Below are 17,193 nucleotides of genomic sequence, written 5' to 3'. Positions count from 1 at the left end.
ACTACCTGGGCACACAGTAGATTAGTTTCAGAGGTGAGACTGAAAGGGATCGCTGGGGTTTGATGTAACGAAGGAGGACAACCTCATGTGAGGAAAGGTTGAGTAAAATACTGCGAGAAAGGTAGGTGGAAACACACACAGCCTTCAGATACATAGGAACTGATGTAAACCACACACACATACACACACACATACGAGTTGAAAACTCATTTTCACATGATGGGTCAGATTCCTCTCAGGGAGGAGTTTCGTTTGTCTCCAAGCCAATCGGGACGAGCGGAAACAGGTCAGGTAGCCGAAGAGGACCTCAGAGAGAGCGCAGGCAGGGCAGAGCAGCCACGCACGGCAGGAGGTAAGAGAGCACATACACACACACACACACACACACACACACACATGCTCACACACACCTTTAACACTGTGAGATCATAGTTTCCTCTCTGGGCCTGTGGATGCGCATCATAATATAAATGTAGATATATCAGCATCACCACCATGCGTGTACCACTGTGTGTGTGTGTGTCTGAGTGTCAGAACATAAATAGGGCAGTGCCACTTTAATCACTAAGATTAGAAGAGCTGTTTTGAAGACTTAAGGGTCAGCATTTGATGAAGATGAAGCAAGGAAAATGACCACAATTTCTTTTTCCTCACTGGAACATTTCTGAATCTCGCGTACGTAGACAGTTTTGTGTTGCATGCTTCAATGGTCAACTTTCTGAATGAAGTTTCACCTTACAGTTAAATTATTTTAGTCATATCAACATTTACAATGCGAATTTGAGCAGAAAAACTTTAAAAAGACGCCCAGGCTAAAGAGATCCAAGTGCTCGGCGCTGCTGTTTGACAATGTTTTGGTCCGTCTCTGTGTGTGTCCCTGTGTGTCTCAGAGTGTGTGTACGGATAGAAAGCAGGTCCCCTCTGTGTATCGCTCGTCTATTTATAGTGAGAACAAATCCTAGATACGAGAGGAATCCTTCTACCACTTACGAGAGCGACAGAGAGACAGGGAGAGAGAGAGAGAGAGAGAGAGGGCGGAGAGGAGAAGAAAAGAGAAAGTAAAAGAAACAGATGAAGAGTTGATAGATGAAGAGATGGATAGAAAGCATAAGTGAGAGCAGAGAGAAGTCCAAGCGTGTATAAAACACAATACAGTAGTGTGCCATCAACAGGTGAGTTACATCTGATTTGTTTATGTGTGTGTGTGTGTGTGTGTCTGTGTGCATGCTCTCCTACCTCCTGCCATGCAACAAACAAATCTTAGTCTGTCTGTCAGTACTTTCACATTTGCCTCCCTGTCACTGAAGTGCAAAACCTTGCCTTTTTGTGAGTTAAATGAAGAGAAGACATCAGTCTCATGTCTGTATAATAAATATGAAGGCAAAGCCTGGAGATTATTAGCTTTCGGCAGTACAGCATATAAACTTACATAAAACCACAACATGTTTTTACACTTCAATATTTGTACCAACTCATCAACAGAAAATAATGTCTTAGAGCTTGGAGGTCTGATTTTGCTGCCTTTGGACAGGTCCCAGTCTTTATGCTAAAATAAGATAATCAACTGCTGTACTGTCATGGCTGAACGAGGGGAATATCTGGATACAGTGTTGGCGGCTGGGACCCTGCTGATTCATATGTTGCTTCTTGTCCCCCTGGCACACGAAGCCAAAAAAGTTTGACCTCATGGATATAATATTACCCGTATCTTCCACCTAAGCTTCTGTATTGTGCAGCCCATAGAGAATGCGCACTGGACACTTCAGCCTGCTGAGCTGCTAACTTCCGGTTGAGCCACTTAGCTTGAATGGTGATAAAATTATTATTTAACTTAACAAATATTATTGGACTGAATGGATGAAATAGTAATACAATATTATATGATATATTTGAAGCTGATAGCAGGGGATTTTGACTCTCAAAATCATTCATCTACTGTCCACTTCCTTCACAATGAAAGGTTATGGGAAAAAGTCTATTTGGGTCAGTGTGTGTCGGTGACATCGTACATGGTTTGGCCACTAGGTCATATTGTCTTCTAAGCTTGTTGCTGCTCCTGGGGGCTCGTGTAATTAAGGCTTCATATTGAGCATAGCCTATGTATTAAAATGATATCAACATCTTAGCAAGAAAGCTTCCCAAAATAACAAATTATTCCATAAAAAATAGGCCACAAAAATGTGTTGTTTTACAAAGCAACATTATAGATTATTTATGTGTTTTTGAAGAACAAGAGGTCTATGGCATAAAGGACAACATACTGTATTAGAAATACAGTAATAAATGACATGCATTTTTACAATAGGTGTCTGCACAGAGGTTTAAAGGGATTCAGTGTTTGAAGATTTGAATAATTTAAAGCATGAGGAATAATTGTACCTGTGGTCAAGGGTGTGTGTCTGTGTGAGCGACAGGGTAGAGCTATGCGTGTAAAGCATGTGTGAAAGTGAAAGGGCTTTGACAGGCTCTGCAGTGTGGCATCAGAGGGCAGCTGCTACTCATAGCCAGCATAAATATCAGCCCTTTGTGTAAGCAATAGCATGTTTGTGTGTCTGTGCTTGTGTATTTTGGGACACCCAGGCTTTGGATCTCATGTCAAGGACATAAAAGCTCTTAGTGTATGTTGTTGCACAAACAGCACCCTGGAAACCGTATCTAACTGCCACCGAAGGCAGCAGCAGCAGCAGCTGGAGGACTGGGGACTCACTCTATTTCTTTGGTCATCTGCTGTGAGCCACTCATAGATAAGATAAATAGGCCATGGAAACTTCTATGATTAAGAGCCACTCAGGTCAGCGTTGATCTGCTAAACAGCAAAAGCAAGGGAGTAGAAGTAGAAAATAACCGACATCAAGCTGAAATAAAATGAGGAGGATGGGGGCAAAATGATTTACAAGAAATCAGTTTAGACCAGTGTCATTTCTGATAACTTACTCTAGCACATATTTTGAGATTGCATATTGTTATATATTACAGTTTCAATGCTGAAGACAATGCTGTTGTTATTATGCCACAATATGGCAACCTCATCAAAAACCTTTAAATCATTAGGAGACACATTAGAAAACACCACAAATTGAAGATTCTCCCCACTCATTTACAGCGTAGTTACCGTTTGAAATTATTAGGAGTTTTTGAAACAATAGGTTCTTAGATTAGATTCTTAGAGTTGGACAAAATTTGGCCCTATGTCTTGTTAGGAATCATCTACCTGGATACCAGAAGAAGAATGCATGTAGATTTTCATTTCCTGCAACAAGGAAATATGTCATTATACACAATGCAAAGGCTCTCTCCCACAACTAAAACTACAGCACTGTCACATAGTTTTATTTTGACTTTCCTCACTGTCTCTCTGTCTCTCTCTCATGAATGATTCAGAGAACAGTTCCTCTACCTGCTTCTTTCTGTAAGAGTCGCTAAGCAACTGAAATGCTATCCCAGGCCCTGAAAACCACAGAAAGAGTGTCCCAGTGTCCCCGACAGGGACACACACACACGCACACACACAAACACACACAGCTGAATGTTTGTCATCTGTGCTTCCTGTAGGTTAGTGGACTTACCGGGGGGATTATGTCCAAACCTTCATCCAACGTCAAGGCCCTTCAGGTAAAAAAAATAAATAAATAAATTGCACAGTAAAATATGGATGTGTATTCTGCATTGAATTTTATGTGTAACGTCAAAGTTTTGTGGTCGTACTGTGGACATAATTAGGCGATAACACTGACATTGGTTTGATTTTGTGCCCTTGTAATTTTAAACAAGGGACTGCAAAAATAAAATTAGATTAAAGCTTTGACTGAATGGGATGATAACTCCTGTTAGAAAAAAAGATTCCAGACGACAACACTTTCCACATTTAAGTATTTATTGGCAAAGGCAACTACAGAGTTCAGACTGTGCATACAGTATCAAGCCTTTGTTAGTGCAGAGTTATAGCGAGGCAAAGGATGAGGAGTTGTCTGTATCACTCTGTGTGTTTCTGTAAATGTGTGTGTGGGTGCGTTTCTGTTATGATGGCTTTGTGAGAGCATGTCAGCGAGGGTTTCCTCCCATCATCTCTCTTGTCATTGTGCTCGTTGTCATGTCTAACCATGGGAGAGGCATGTGGACAGAGGACACCACTACAGTACAAACATGAGGTTCTTCTTTTTGTCTCCGTCTCACTGTTACAGCATCAATTTCATGTTAGCACAGCTTTACATTAGAAATAATCATTTTCATCAAAAAAGTTCAGAGTTGCAAGTCAGTGGCCTAGTTTTTATCTGTTTGGTCTTTCTTGATTAGAATTTTGTGGTATGGGGTGAGTGTGCAGGCACTACTTTTCTTCGGTCACACTGTTTTCCTGAAAGTCTCACACCTAGTGGATGTGTGTGTAATTACTCTTTATCTTTCCATATTTTCAAAAGCATCCCACATCTTTGTTAAACTAAATTCTTGTTTTCCAGACACATTACATTTCCATTTAATCATCAGAGAAAATCAATTCATGTTGTTCCATGCAATGCAGCAAAATAAGGCCTCGCTTACTGTGTTTAATATAGCTGCAAAATCCAAGTTCCAAGATGGCGAACTTCAGCCTTTGCTTCTTGCTGGTGATGTAATACTGAGTAAATCCTAAAACTACAGTTGAATAAAGTAACTGTCACTGAATAATACATCTTTCAAGACATTATTGGAAAGCAGGAAATCAATCAATAAAAAAAAACTATTGTTATGCTTTTGAAAATGCTTAAGTAATTAGTTAATTACCTCTGGCTACTGGTTAAAAGACTAAATTTTGCACAGACACCAACATGGACCTTTAACAGTACGTTGCAGCCTTTTACAGTGGACACCCTGTCTTTTATACCCAGCAACTATAACATAAAAAAACTGTGTTGGTTTGCTGCTGCAATGGTTGTTACAGTCTACAAATTTACCCCACAATACCATTAATGATAAAAGGTTTTTGATCAGTGGTGGTGATCTCACGTTGCAGCCTAAAAGTAATTAGGGACAAATCTTGCATTGGTTGACTGAATGAAAGACAACCCCCACCCTGCTGGCCCTCTTCATGTTCAAAAAAACACTTTCAGCAGGTTTACTTAAAAGGTGAGCTTTAAAGGATTAGTTCACCTTCAGACTACGCTAAAATGATTTTTCCAGAGTTGAAACCATGTTACAATTTGTATGACTGATCAGCATTTAGCCACTTATATTATTGTTCTTTTTCAGCCTCCCTCCAGATTAATACCCAGCACTATCTGTCTTAGACTCCAAAAAGAGAACATAAAACATCCACTGAATTTCTCCAAATGCTGCACAACTGAGGCACGTTGTGGCCAGATGTTACAAGTATGGGTGCCAAAGTCCAGTATTTACTTCTCTAAAACATATCCTTCACAAACATTGCTCTAACTAAAATAGTAAAGCAGAGTTATTAGTATGAATTATCAGTTTGCATCATTTAGTGAAAAGAATAAAGATGATAACGAAGTAAATATTTACGTCCTCAGTGCAAATCTTTAGCCACAAAACACTTGAGGTATGCTGCATAGTCTGTTTGCAGATCATTTAGGACAGTACAAATCACTTTACATAACAGCTGTGCTCAAGACATTTGAATGTAGATTTTCTTTTTTTACTGCTCCATCCAGTAGTTTCCATTCTGCTGCTAAATTAGTGATCCACCATGGTGAAGTTGCACGATCATCAGGACTTTTCTGTTTAAAGAACTATGACTTGCAAACAAACTTGTATGGCCCTTTAATTATGTAGGAGGGCGCCCATGAAATTGTTCGAGGACTCTCTTTCTGTGTGTTTTGGTTTTACTGCAAACAAAGTTATAACAAAATAAGAGTTCAATCTTCACTTTCCTGCGAAAAGGGGATGCTTATTCACTTTTTTTCAAACAGTGAAATGAAAAGATCAATGTCACTCTCATATGTCTGTACATGCAGCTTGAGCCAGGACACAATTAGCTTAGCTAGGAGACAATTATCTTAGCTTCGCATACAGACTGTGAACAGCTAGCCTGGCTCTATCCAGAGTTTTTTTTTTGTTTGTTTGTTTGTTTTTTTTGTGCACACATCAAAGAAGTTATTAGTTAATGAGTTTTAAAGGTGCATTTATATAAACTTGGGTTAGAGTTAGGCAAGTTGCTTCCCCTTGTTAACAGCCTTTATGCGAAGTTCATCGTCCTTTCATCTTTCCCCTGACAAGAAAGCAAATAAGCGCGTTTCCTAAAATGTCAAACTATGAATGACTTTTCAAGGTGCGACATTCCTTTAACCTTTAGTTGTTCCCGGTGGAATGTCAGAATATGATTGCTAACAGCATGCTAAGCCTAAGACATTAAACAATGTCAGCCAAAGCAACATTACAGTGATACAAATCTTAGCAAACATGCTGTAAATCAGGTCCAATTTTTAAACCTTAATGTCTGGGAAAAAATAAAACCAGCTTCCTCTGTGACACATGCCACACTCTCTCTTTCTGTACAGCTGTACAATATGAGCATATATACAATACATTACAGTACAGTAAAATGCAAAACACATCAAGTCAAGGTTACTGGAGGTAAGGGCAGGCAGTAGTAGAACATCAAGTTAGCAGGCAGGTCTCTAAGATCTGTGTGTGTGTGTGTGTGTGTGTGTGTGTGTGTGTGTGTGTGTGTGTGTGCCCCTATTTTCATAAAGACACAACGCCCTTTTAGGGACACGCTGATCACCGGGAAGTAGTGGTCATAATCAAGGGATTTTGAGGAAACAGCAGGAGTACACGCAGACACACACACACATAGAGCTACAGAGACAGAAAACTATATTTGCTTAAGCTGAACGTATCTCATTGGCAGTTCTTGTTATCCGTCAGGCTAATTTGAACATCCCGATGGGAGCTCTGCGTCCAGGGGCGGGACATCCTGTCAAGAGGAGAGAGGAGACAGTAGACACAGAAGAGGTGAGCCAACACACACACACACACACATACACACAAGAAAGTGAAAGCAAATTTGGCATAGACAATATTAACTTTTATGTGCAAATCACATTTGGGGAGTCCAGGTATAAACAAAGCGAAATATTTCTTCTTTTGTTGCTTAGGCATGAAAGAAATAGCCTACTTTTCACAGTTACTTAAAAACTACAACATGGTAACATAACGTTAAAACTTGCTGAAGATGTGAAACACATTCTTTTATAGGTTAATATATTCCCTGAAACAACACTTTGTTGTTACTGTCAGTGTTTGATTTAGTGAATTTTAGAAAATGTAAATGTATAGGTAAAAAATATAAATTAATATCCATATTTCCAGTATATTTTAATTTTTCTTTTTTTTAACTCCGTCTTGCTCAGGATAAAAACGTAACAGTATGGTTACTTTGTTATCAGACACAAAATCATCAAATAGCCTACAACAAGCTCTGACTGTTAGCTGACTAACGTTAGCACTAAATTGTAATCATATCTTGATATTGTCTTGGGATTTGCAATTTTGATCAAGCAACTTTAACTGAATTTTGCAAATAGTCAGGAAATTAATCTCCACCCACATAATAACAACAACAACAATAATAATAATTCCTCAGGCTCATTCACCAGACCAGCCCAGCGCTGCTGCCCAGACGCCGGATGAGAAGAAGGCATTGCCTGGTGCGGTGAAGCTGCCAGGTCCTGCTGTTAACCTATCAGAGCTGCAGAACGTCAAGAGTGAACTACGATGGGTCACTAAAGATTAACATGTAGGTGATCATAGTTGTATGAAACATACCTGAATATTCTCTTTCTCACTGTTTTGGGGTGGCACAGATCCCACTGCTTTATTTGTGAAAGTAATAACTTGTAAATTTGAAACAAAAATGGAAACCATTTTTATTCCTTGAAATATCTTTTCTTCTCTTCTGATCTCATTAAAAAAGCAACAAAGCATAGCAGATTGGTAACGCTCCCCTTTGCCAAAAACTGGGCTTGCATATTTGGAGAAACTCATGATAAAGCATTATTACATTAAATGAAGAAATATTTTGACATTTTTAGGTTCAAAGAAGTGATTCATAGACATGTATAGTATGTTGTCTGATATTGTGAACTTATTTATGTGAACTTAACTTGAACAAAGTTTTAATGAAATTTTGAAAAGTCACAAAGTGATCAAGCAATGTTGTTTTTTGAGCTGTTTAAGAGGACCTCCCAATTTTACATGAATTTGTTAAGTAATTTTTGCATACTGTCAATAGTCTGAACATTTTAAACATTTTCCCCTTCACAAATGTAGGATTTTGCTGATGGCTTCTTGTTCTGTACAGCATTAGACTGTGCAGGTGTGTATCATCAACAGGTAATTTGTATGTATATTAAAAAACCATTATTTGGACAGACAAAATTTTCCACCGATCCTTCATGATAAAATCTTATTTGGAAATGTATGACACACCTGTTTTGAGTGTTGTGCAGTACAGGCATTGTCTGGCTAAAAGGGTTCAAAGGGGAAAATGCAAATCAGAACCAAACTACGACAAGAAAGCACAAAGATGAGTTTAGAAACTGAGTCATCAGTGCTTTGTGAATGATGCAAATCTAGTCTACGAACCTCAAAATTATAAATATCTAACTCTACTAATGCAGGTCTATATACAGAGATAGAGTAGCTTTTGTGCAGTGGTGGAGGATGTATTCAGATGTATTCCTTACTTCTTCTTCTTAACTAAAACTGCTAATACCAGGCAGACCTAATGCAGTTGTGTGTAAAGGAAATTTTGCTGTTGTTGTAGGTTTTTTTATACACGCAAACCTAACAAGACACTATTAGAAAGCAATGGTAGTTTCATTATGTCTTTGTTTCGGCCTGATAAAAGCCGAGATCCTGGATGTCATCGCACAGCAACTCCACAGCAATTACTTGCAGTGGCTGTAGTTCACCACCAGGGGTCAGTGTGGGCTGTACAGCTTTTCTTTTCTTTACTTTTTTTTTTTTTTTTTTTTGAAGCGGCATGTGTGTTGATGCCTCTGTGTGTGGGCTGGAGAGGTTGAGTCAGGCTCTATATTTATACATTATAGAAGTGTGTGTGTGTGTGTTTTAGAAAATGTGTGTTAGCACTGAGGGGCAGTCTGTGCTCTGACTTTCTCAGCGGGACACAGAAACCACAATATCCAAACACTGTGGCTGCTCTGCCCTGCCCAAATGTGGGCATGATGTGTAGGATATAAATGAGAGAGAGAAGCAGAATCTGGCTTTTAGTTATAAACATGCCTCTCCGATGCAGGAAAAATGATACATATATACACACAAGTTTTTTTCTGAGCAGTGTGCACTTGCACTGGCAGAAAGTGGCAGAATGACTAAAAACAGCAGCATACTGCATCTATCTCATTTCTTTGTGTACTTCTGAAGGACACTCTTTTTCCCACAATGCACAGAGAAATAGATCTGCAATAAATGAATGTCATCCTAAGTTACATTTCAGAAAGCTGAAAATTAAGGCTTAAAGAGTGATTCTGGAGAAAGATTTCCATTTCTTTATAGACCTGAGTTTGTGTACTATAAAATATCACTCTTTGTTGTAGCAAAGGCATCTAGCCTTAGTCTAAAAGTAACCAAAAGTATAGTATATGAATAGGGGTGTCCACTTGCTTTTGAACAAATAATAAATCACTTTATGTTAGTACAAAATAAAAGAGTACATTAATTTGCTGCAGACAATAAAGCATGTGACTGCAATTTTTCTAGCAGACCAATGAAAGCCTTGCATATTTGCCTCTCTCTCTCATTTCTTGTATTCGTATACTTCACTGGGCTTCAGTGTAGCATCAGCTAAGCACAACCAACTGTAGCTCCATCTGAAGCTCCATCCACAAAGGTTCACTTAAGACTGAAGACCTGCGCTGCATCTGAGAAGTGTTTGTATGACTAATACTTGAGTCTTTCTGAAGGAAATAGCGGAAAATGTGTCAGACTGTGAGGGAGATCAAGACAGAGAGAAAAAAAAAGGTCAAGAGAGAGAGATAAGTACAGAGAGAAAGCAGGTGATGGATCAACCAGATCCTGTATTTCTTGATAGTGAATACTGTGACTTGGCCTTCTTGTCATCCTGGCCCTTCTGCTTACTCTGAGGGGTCAGCAGTTCTGAGTGCACTGATAGCAGATGGTGGAAATCCCTCATGGTATCTTTGTCTTCTTCCTGCAGGAGTCCTAGCCAGGCGAAGAGGAAGGCAGATAATCTTCACACAGTCTTGCCCACTGCCACTGACAATTAGCATACTTCCAGCATGTTCAGCAATGCAGCAGCTTTCTGTGAAGCCAACGTCCACCAAGAAGCAGGAATCCATAAGCTCTCCCTCAGTCAGTACGCTAATAGATTGAAACACTAAAACTATCTATATTTATCTCACCATCTCATTTGAGATTGTTTTGACACTAAATCCAAATATAATTTGTACCAAGAGTTAAGCGCTGTCAAGTAAAGCGAGATATTCTAATTTGATTCTGCTGCAGATAAGACTCCACTTTACTTGGACTCGTATGTGCAAGTGAGTTGTATTGCAATAACAGTGTGTTCTTTGCTATATTTGTTCTGGTGGTATTTTTAATTCTGAAATCGCAGGCTGAGACGGACTTTTATCGACCTTTAAGAATGAACCCACTTCACAAAAAGCACAAGTGTGACTCCACTTCTAATTCTGTGACTTGAAGATGCTTCTTTTTCCTTTACTGTCAAACTATTCAACGGTGATTTACAGTCTTTCTATTAAATGATTGATTTCTAAATGTTTTAATATTAATTTTTAATTTCTGATGGAATTTCAGTTCAATTGGTTCACTTTTTTGGTGGTGGTGGTGGGGTATTGTAATAAATGAAGGTGGTTCTAAAAATCACAAATTGTGCTGTTTATCACTGGCTACATGTACTGTTACACTAAAGAAGAATAGTGGTTGTCTTTTTAATTATTATTTCTTTTAATTTTCCAAATTATTTTGAAATACCGGTTTCCTGTAATTAGAACATTTGTAACTTTTTGGGCATGGCTCTGTGGATCGTGGACCACTTTGGTCCAGACTGAAATATCTCAACAGCACAACAGATATCCACGGCTAATACTGAATTTGCAGATACCATGAATTTTCTTCTGATTTTCCTCTAAATTTTTCACTTACCCATAAAATATCTCAATATGAACAAGACGGATGTGAACGCAAAATTTCATGCATGAATTCCTGATTTCCAGATGATATATCCTTCTATTTTTCCTGCAACGCCATCATTGTTCAAGATTTCGGCTCATTGCCAAATACAAAGCTAATGAAATTCCTATCAACCTAAGCTGTTCGTGTTTATTGGCAAATGTTACATGGTTAACATTGTGCTTGCTCAACATCAGCGTGATACCATTACCACTGTGTGTTAGTTTAAGTATAGCCTCGCAGAACTGTTATTGTGACTGCAGACTATCGGTCTTGCTCCCTTGTCCTTTCATAAAAAATATATCATCTTTGCCATGAAGATGACGAACAAAGACGTTGCAATTTAGAAGACAGGGCATGACAGTAACGTTTTTAAGATGACATATTTAAAAGGGATTATTTAGTGGCCGGGACATCCATTTTCTCCTGCAGGTGTCAGGACTGACAGCGAATAATGTGTGACACAATGCATTTGCTGATATAAAAAAAACACTCAATTCAGACAAAATTAAATAACTCTGAAAACTGACAAAAGCAAATTAAAACTTTTCCATTATAGAAATTGCAGCTCAGAAAGACTTTTCGGGGCACTTTTCACATGATACACATGACAAAAATAACTCCTTTATTATGCGCATATTTAATGGTTCGTCCTTGATTTTTAGGGAGGAGTCAAAGGTATCTTTGCGCCTTGGGTCACTTTGATCCTGACCTAAACCTCCAACTGTTTCAAGAAGGAATGGACCCAAACACCACTAGCCCAGATACCCCCCACATCCCTCCGCCGCTACAGCACGCATCCATCATCACATCACATGTCCTCTTGCACACATTCAAAAACACACACAGAGCAGCTGTAGCTAAGTTTAGCCTCCATCGGGTCACGATGGAATACTCAGCCGAGAGAGAAACGCTGCTGGAGTTTTAACAACCGTACGGGAGAATTTGACATTGTGTGGGAAAGATTAAAAACGCTCTGCAGTTTCAAAAAAGCGTGAGTCTGTTTTTTTTCTCTTTGTGAGTAGCCTTCGTGCTGAATTTTGAACTACTGTAACTCTTCCATAAAATAAACACACCCGCCCACACACATAAACACAGAGAGAGACACACTCATCTCTCAGAGCAAATCAGCATCTATGATCATCACCTCTCGACAGTCAGAGACGACGATCATAACTCACAACAAAATGCGCGTTGCAGAGAACACTGCAAGAACTTGTAAGTGTGCAATAAAGCGATGCTGTTTTTGTGTGTGTGTGCTTGTGTAAGTTTGTGTATCAGACAGACAGTAGCACACACTCAAACAGTAGCCCGACATTAATCAGACGCCCGTAAACAAGCTGGATGACTTCGAACCTGATACTAAAAACAAATCCATGCTTTATTATGTTTCGCTCTCGCTCTCACCGTCCCCCGTCTATCTCTGCATTAAAATAATAACATGACATCAGTCTGCATGATTTTGAAGCATCACGGGTCATAATAAGGTTAAATGCTTCCCAAAAGGGCACTGGTTACTTAAATACTAAAATGTAATGCAACTACTTTTGACACTTGCAAAATCTTTGACAGCTTGGCAAAACTTCCTCTGGTTTGATATGCACCTTGGGCTAAATCCGCCGAGCTGTGTCTGTGTTACTATTCTAGGGTGCAGAGATAGGTGCTGTGGCAGCCATGCCCTGAAATCTTGGTTTGCAGACTACAGCAGCTGTATTTACCAATGAGTTCATCCACCGGGATAGACACTAAAGCCCTGTCAGGCCCCCTTTGTGTGTGTGTGTGTTGTGTGTGTGTTATCCATTCATCTGCCTGCTGGCTGGGTTGGTTTGTACATATTGGATGCCTGAATTTGTGTGATAGCCCCTCCCGGACGCAGAGCAAAGGGCAGTAGATACGCACAAAGCCAAGAGAACTGGGACATCACAGAAAGAGTCATGAGGCTTTGGGACGGACCACGTTTAAGTGCAAAAAAGAGGGGCTGACACACGGGCTTGTGTGTGTGTGTGTGTGTGTGTATATGTAGGGGACAGTTGATAACTTTTCTATCATGGGTCACATGCCCGCCGCTGCAGACAGAGCAGGACAAAAACACAGACGGAAAGACCTCAGCAAAGGAGACGTCAAGCTTTTCCTGTTCCCTCACCTCCCACTTCTTACTTTTTGCAACTTATTATCCTGTTCTCCTACTACTGTCTGACTCTTTTTGTCAGACTTTCTTTTGTGTAGCTTGTCAGCTACATTTTATTTTTGACAAAGCTCAATGCTGCTTTTCTTGTACTTTCTGCGTTTGTGTTTCTTCCTCTTACTTCCTGCCTCACTACTTTCCTGACTAAGTTTTCTTGCCTGTAATCCTCTTTCTGACTGCTCCTCAGAAGTTTTCTCTCCACTATTGTGTCCTCTCACCTTGTACCTTCCTTCTCTCCTTGCCTCCTATCTTTTGAATGGATAGCTACTCCCTCCTCTACAGTTCCTCCCAAAGAACCGGGCTTCTCTCCGGCTTCCAGCGCCTCCGGTCTCAAAGGAAGATGTGTGATGTTGTCCTTGAGGCCGGCGGTGTATCTTTCCCTTGTCATCGCGCCCTTTTGGCCAGCTCCAGCGAGTATTTTTGGGCTCTGTTTGGAGAGACTACCATAGAGAGATCAGCAAGCTCCATTAGCCTTGAAGTACTAACATCTGAGGGTTTGGAAGTCATTCTTGACTTTCTGTATTCTGGCTGGCTCAGCATATCACCACCTTCACTTCCTGCTGTCTTGGAGGCAGCCAGGTACTTGCAGGTGGATGCAGCTGTGTCAATATGCGAGCGCTTCATTACTGATGGTTTGAGTGCTGAAAACTGCTGTAGCTATGCTAACTTGGCTGAACATCACGCCCTCTCAGATGCACTTCATGCTGCCAATCAAACCATCGCTATGGAGATGGGGACATTGCTGAAGGAAAGCAGGAATGACCTTCTCAGACTGAATATCCAGTCATTGATGGCGGTGCTTGATGCTGACGAGATACCTAGTGTCAAAGAGGTGGAGCTCATAAAGCTGGCTCTGGATTGGTTGAATGAGAACGGGCCCCTCCCTCTGCTGAAATCAAATCTACTGCTTAGTCGCCTGCGTTTCGGATTGGTCACACCCTCTGATCTTAAAAATCTCAGCCACACCCACAGAGCAATGGGCACACCTTTAATCAGAAGCCAGCTGACCCGCGCATTGGAGTACCATAGGCTGGGTCCAGCTCAGCCAATCAGACAGAGCAGACAGTCTACACTCAGAGTGTCTCCCAATCGTGTGCTGCTTGTAGGTGGAGGATCCAGCCCTGATTGGCCAGAACAGCAGATGCTGCTGTTTGATCCTAGAAGCAAGAAGTTTTCATCGCTGCGTTCCAGTCTCCCGCTGCGACTGAGAAATCACTGTGTGTGCTCAGTGGGAGGTTTCCTCTTTGTGATTGGAGGAGAAGAAGTGAAAGAGAAAGAAGAAGATGGCAAAAAGTCTGTCGCTGTCACAACATCTAACCAGATGTGGCGCTATGATCCTCGCTTCAACTGCTGGGAGAAGGCAGAGTCCATGCTGGAGAGCCGGGCGCAGTTCACCTGCTGCGTGGTGGAGGATGTTATTTACGCTATTGGGGGTCGACACACACGACCAGACACCAACATGCACACCTCTGTAGCTTCTGTTGAGTTTTACGACATGTCTACAGGAGCGTGGAGGAGAGGAGCAGCAATGCCTCGCCCCCTTTATGGTCATGCTTCAGCTGTGCTTGACAACAACATCTATGTGTCAGGTGGTCGGCCCAGTAATCATGGCAATATCCACAGTGGCAATCAGGATGACCATACAGAGAGCAGCAGAGAAGTCCTGTTTTGGGACCTCAAAAGCAGAGTCTGGGAGAAACGAGCATCCATGTCTATCGCCAGGTTCAGTCACCGCCTCACAACTGTCCAAGGCCACATCTACGCCCTGTTGGGAATGTATGAGCCTTTCTGTGATATAGAACGATACGATTCGCAGTCAGACCACTGGACCCGCCTACGACCCCTTCTCACTGGCTCCTTCAACTATGGCATGGTGTCAATGCCATCTGGGAATCTACTGGTATTTGGAGGGAGAAGATGGAGCGATGGACAGGAGGTCATAATGAAGAGCGTGCTGGAATATGATACGAAGAGAGATCGTTGGAGAGAGATCTGTCAGCTCCTCAGACCTCTCACTGGGACCGAGTGCACTCTGCTGCCCCTGCCAGACTAAAGTGCACATTGTGTAAGAAAATTTTGACATGAGAGTGAGACCATTTTACTTATAGTCTCAAAATGCTGAGAACAGAGGATATGTGTTAAAATGATGGTGTGACAGTGTCAAGAATTGTACCCTCAATTTTAATGTGCTTGTCATGAACCACAGTCACATTTAGGGAACTAAAACTATTTTTCAGACATGAAAGTAATAAAAAAACACTATTCCTCACAGCAGACAGCTTGCGGTCTGTGTGGAATTTATACTGGGCTGTCAGAAATGAAATGTTTACCACCATGCCAACCTCAACACTTTTGCTTTCAACCTCATTGTATATTTCAAATAGTTTCAAGTCCAGTCTTATGAGAGGAGAACACATGTGCACTATTTCAATATCTTTCTTTCACTGAGAATTAGATCAGATATCAGATCAGATCTGAAGATTGATTCTACATTAATTTAAGTCTGTTCAATATAAAGCTAATACAAAGAGACTATTAGCTTTGTTTAGCATAAAGCACAACTTCAACTTGCCATTTTTACACCTTGGTCTTTGTATGAATTACACAAGTCACATATATTGTGTTAATTACTGAGCTTAGTGTATATGCAGATTTTGTTACCTATGAACAGAGTTGTTGGAAAGGACTTACAGAGAAGAAGGTGCAACCAAACTCTGCAGCTATGTCATTTTAACACTTTCACTTTTGGGTATTTAGCAGAAGTTGTTATTGGAAGGTAATGACATAAGAGTAGAATAAGCTTAAAATCTTGGTGGTGAGATATATGGTGTTTTTATGAGTGATATTCCTGTCACAGAAGGTGGTGATACTGTAAAAGAAATAAGACAAAAGCTAAGGAGAGATATAAAAAGGATTTTGAGAGCGGTCAAGGAGATGTAAAGAGATTTAGGGGGAGAAGGTAATTCTTGAACAGATGAGTTTTCAGGACAAGTCTGAGCCATGCTGTAGAGGAGGCTATAAGAGGGAATCATAACAAGAGATAAGACGATGAAGCTGGAGGACATATGTGAAATAAAAACTACGGGAGAGCTAAGCTGAACATTTTATGGAAGTTGAAGATAAAAGTTCCGTGCATGTGACATTCCTGTTTATTGACTAGCGATTGATAATTTCTTTAAGATAGATATAGAAATAGAAGTAAACAGAAAATACTGAGCGACTTTTTAATCCTGACTCATTTGACCCATTTCCATCTGCACTGACAAACAAATGGACAAAGTGGGTTAAAATTGCAGAGTAGAAAAAGCATTAGCAGGAGGTCATATGCATGGTTTGTGGATATACCTAGGTAACCCGCTGGAATTCATTATTCACGGACTTTTGTGCATCTATATATTTCCATTTAATATTGAATGCATACTTGCACTATTTGCATAAACATTGCTTATTATGTTAACATGTTTTATTAGGTTTGAAGATAACTTTGAATTCAAAATGAATGGGGTGTCTAATTAATTATATCCGGTAATGAATACTGTCAATATTTCAGCTCAGCTCAAGTTATACATACAGTCGCCTTAAAATGTAGAATGTGTGCAGTGTCTATAATTAAGCATTCCAACTAGTAATAAGCATGAAGTCGTGATGTAATTCTGAGAGATCGTGAACCACTGAAAGAAGTCTGAAAACAATCATGCATTTATTTGAACCAATAAAACTGAACTGTAAAAGCGACTAGCCCTGCTGTGTCGTTTTACTTTATCTTCATTTGAATAAGCTGAGTCACCAAAACAGATTAATTAAATTTTGTGTCAGCCTGAAACACCCTCTGTTATTTC

At 40.2% G+C, this 17,193-nt stretch overlaps 2 protein-coding genes across 4 annotated transcripts; both read left to right on the top strand.

Annotated features, from left to right (window-relative positions):
- Positions 1-27: 27 nt before the first annotated feature.
- smpx (small muscle protein X-linked) lies at positions 28-10,869 on the top strand. Of its 3 annotated transcripts, XM_046370867.1 has the most exons (6): positions 28-121; positions 229-352; positions 3,553-3,612; positions 6,862-6,948; positions 7,580-7,732; positions 10,175-10,869. In XM_046370867.1, exons 3-5 carry the CDS (start codon positions 3,577-3,579, stop codon positions 7,727-7,729), a joined length of 273 nt encoding a protein of 90 aa, XP_046226823.1. In that variant the 5' UTR covers positions 28-121; positions 229-352; positions 3,553-3,576; the 3' UTR covers positions 7,730-7,732; positions 10,175-10,869. The 3 variants fall into 3 exon arrangements, with proteins under 3 accessions (XP_046226823.1, XP_046226824.1, XP_046226822.1); XM_046370868.1 differs by lacking the exons at positions 28-121; positions 229-352 and adding an exon at positions 548-675; XM_046370866.1 differs by lacking the exons at positions 28-121; positions 229-352 and adding an exon at positions 1,021-1,172.
- Positions 10,870-13,122: 2,253 nt separating this feature from the next.
- Positions 13,123-17,089, top strand: LOC124049346 (kelch-like protein 34). Its single transcript, XM_046370865.1, has one exon. It carries the CDS (start codon positions 13,611-13,613, stop codon positions 15,405-15,407), a length of 1,797 nt encoding a protein of 598 aa, XP_046226821.1. The 5' UTR covers positions 13,123-13,610; the 3' UTR covers positions 15,408-17,089.
- Positions 17,090-17,193: the final 104 nt, after the last annotated feature.

The sequence above is a fragment of the Scatophagus argus genome, chromosome 18 (assembly GCF_020382885.2).
Source record: "Scatophagus argus isolate fScaArg1 chromosome 18, fScaArg1.pri, whole genome shotgun sequence".
NCBI classification, from domain to species: domain Eukaryota; kingdom Metazoa; phylum Chordata; class Actinopteri; family Scatophagidae; genus Scatophagus; species Scatophagus argus.
Note: the sequence above shows the minus strand (reverse complement) of the source record. Positions and strands in the feature narration are given on the sequence as shown.